Source organism: Hakea prostrata, chromosome 6, assembly GCF_041222555.1.
Source record: "Hakea prostrata isolate BN-2017 chromosome 6, UWA_Hpros_2, whole genome shotgun sequence".
NCBI classification, from domain to species: Eukaryota; Viridiplantae; Streptophyta; class Magnoliopsida; order Proteales; family Proteaceae; genus Hakea; species Hakea prostrata.
Genome location: NC_142605.1, coordinates 21,391,670 through 21,394,095, shown reverse-complemented (window position 1 = coordinate 21,394,095; position 2,426 = coordinate 21,391,670). Strand labels below are relative to the sequence as shown.

The window sequence follows — 2,426 nt, the reverse complement described above, 5'->3', positions numbered from 1 at the left end:
AGTTTTTGTGGCATATTGCTTAGTTATCCTATTCTAATATTTGAACAAAGGAGAGAAAAAGAATGTCCTAAGAACACATAAACGACAGTAATACATGAGTTCCACCATATGAAAAGCTCAAAAAGAGGACTAACATCTCATCTAATGGCCAAAAAAATGAATTAAATTGATGAAGTCAGATTCACAATAGATGTTTTTTATTATCTGACCTGATCTGACGGATCTCCAAAAAATTGAATGGATTAGAAAACAAAAAACTAACAACAATTAAAGAAGAAACAAGAAATTGATCCACTTATGAACAACAAGTGTGAATTATCCTGAAAACTGATAACTAGCTAGAATAGATTAATCCTCTTAAGAACCTGATTAATATCCTGGGAATCCTTTCATGACCTCAAGAAATGATGGCGAAATAGAGCTCCCCACGTTGGATGGTGTGAATACGGAATCCGAATATCTGTAGAATCGTCGAGGAGAGCAAAAGTAATCTGTCGAATTCGGTGTGAAGAGCGGTATATCGGAGAAGAAGGGGTTCGGTGGAGGTTCAAAGACCGACGGAGAAATGGAAGATGAGGTCACCTGCTGAAGCTCTCCTCCTCCTCCTCCTCCTCCTCCTCCACCTCCACCGCCACAATTCTCATCTGTCACAACAGAAGATGACTCATTATCTTCATGGGCAACAGCAACACTAGCAGAAGATGGCTTGGTGTTATTATTAGTATTATTGTTATCTGATGAAGAAGAATCTCCATTCTCTTCCTGTGAGGGAGCTTGCACCACGCTGCTGCCGCGGTCTTCATCAGAGCGAAAACCGGTGAGTTTCTGCACCAAAGCCATGAAATCGCGAGGATCTGCATGGATGACCTTGGGAGAGTGGGTGTAAATGATTACTGGGTGATGGCGCTGTTGTTGTTGGTTGTGTTGTTGTTGTTGCTGCTGCTGCTGCTTCATAGCTGCAGTGGCAACACCATTGAAGGAGGAAGGTTGGGCTGAAGAGATTGTTGAAGAAGATGACTTGTGGATGAGATGAGAATCTTTGCTGATCTTCAAAGGAGATGGGCGTGGACCTGCAATCTCCTTCCTTGTGTGGTGATCATGATGGAATTGTCCTGGGCTCATGGTACTCAAATGGGTTTGATCAAGAAGATACAAAATGAAACAGGTGGAGAAGAAAAGAAGAGAGGATTTGGATAGGTGAAAGGATGGTGGAGAAGTGAAAGAGAAAAGAACATAAATAGCAAAGGTGAGATGGGTTAGCTAATTAGTGGTCACAAATAATCAAAAAAAGAGATGGGTTTGTTACAGTTTTTATGCTAATTTGATGCAAGAGAAAGAGGGTCTGAAGAAGAGTTTATGGAGAGGAGAGAGATGAGATGAGATGAGATGAGAGAGCTACAGGAAGGGAGTCACTGATGCAATTTTATAGGGAAGAGCCAGCGTTTCTGACCGTTGACAATAGAGATTGGAGGCTGAGGTGTTCAAATTCTAGGGCTCACCACAAAACCTGTTGAAGGACGGTGCCCCATCCAACCCCATCTGGTGTATTAGGCGCGTTTGTCTCTGACGGCGGGGTTGGCGGGAACATTTCTATTATTATTAATAAATATTATTTATTTATTTATTTATTGACGTGTAAGAAAAAACCCATTTGTCATTAAAAAGATTTGAACTCTTAATCTCTTCCTCATTCAACAAGTATTAGATCTTTACCAATTAAGTCAATCGTTTTGATTTTGTTCTTGTTTTTTATGTGTTTCTATTTTTTTTTCTTTCTTCTCTTTCGTATTTTATAAGATAAAGTGAGTTGTTAATGATATTATTTTATTTTTATTGGACTTTATTAGGGTTCTTGTAATCGATCTTATATATTCAGAACAAGGCTGAACGATAATTGTAAGTTCATGTAATCATCATAGCATTCACAGGGATATCAACATGGATTAAATTTTTATAAATAAAGCCAAATAAGTTTCACTACTGTTCTTTTTGAAACATTTTCCTCAAAATTATATGATATTTTTTAATTAACTTGTATACTGTTTTAACATTAATTTTTTATTATTTTTTGGTAGAAAAGAAAAAATCTCTTGCTTGTCAAACTAGAAAAACAGAAACTATCATTAGGTAATATTTTATGTTGTGTGGAAAGAAAATGATTCTCTTCTAAGGTTTATCTTTTTTTCAATATTCAATTTCAGATACCAAATGAAGAACAAAGTGATTGGTCTAACATGACCTAAATATTATATATATATATATATATATATATATATATATATATATATATATATATATATATATATATATATATATATATATAAAATCCATATGATCTTTTTGTATGTATCTGTAAGATTATTCTACGAAGAAATGTGACGTCTATTCTAATAAAAAAAAGAGAAAACCATTGATATTTGTATAAA

General features: G+C 35.3%; 1 protein-coding gene across 1 annotated transcript; it reads right to left on the bottom strand.

Moving 5' to 3' along the window:
- Positions 1-1,385, bottom strand: LOC149012563 (VQ motif-containing protein). The gene has a single exon (XM_089159854.1). The coding sequence runs from the start codon at positions 1,120-1,122 to the stop codon at positions 370-372; it is 753 nt and encodes a 250-aa protein (XP_089015980.1). The 5' UTR covers positions 1,123-1,385; the 3' UTR covers positions 1-369.
- Between the last annotated feature and the right edge of the window lie 1,041 nt (positions 1,386-2,426).

What these genes read in the sequence shown, in the direction of transcription:
- LOC149012563 (XM_089159854.1), bottom strand. Translation starts at nt 1,122, where the DNA reads ATGAGCCCAGGACAATTCCATCATGATCACCACACAAGGAAGGAGATT.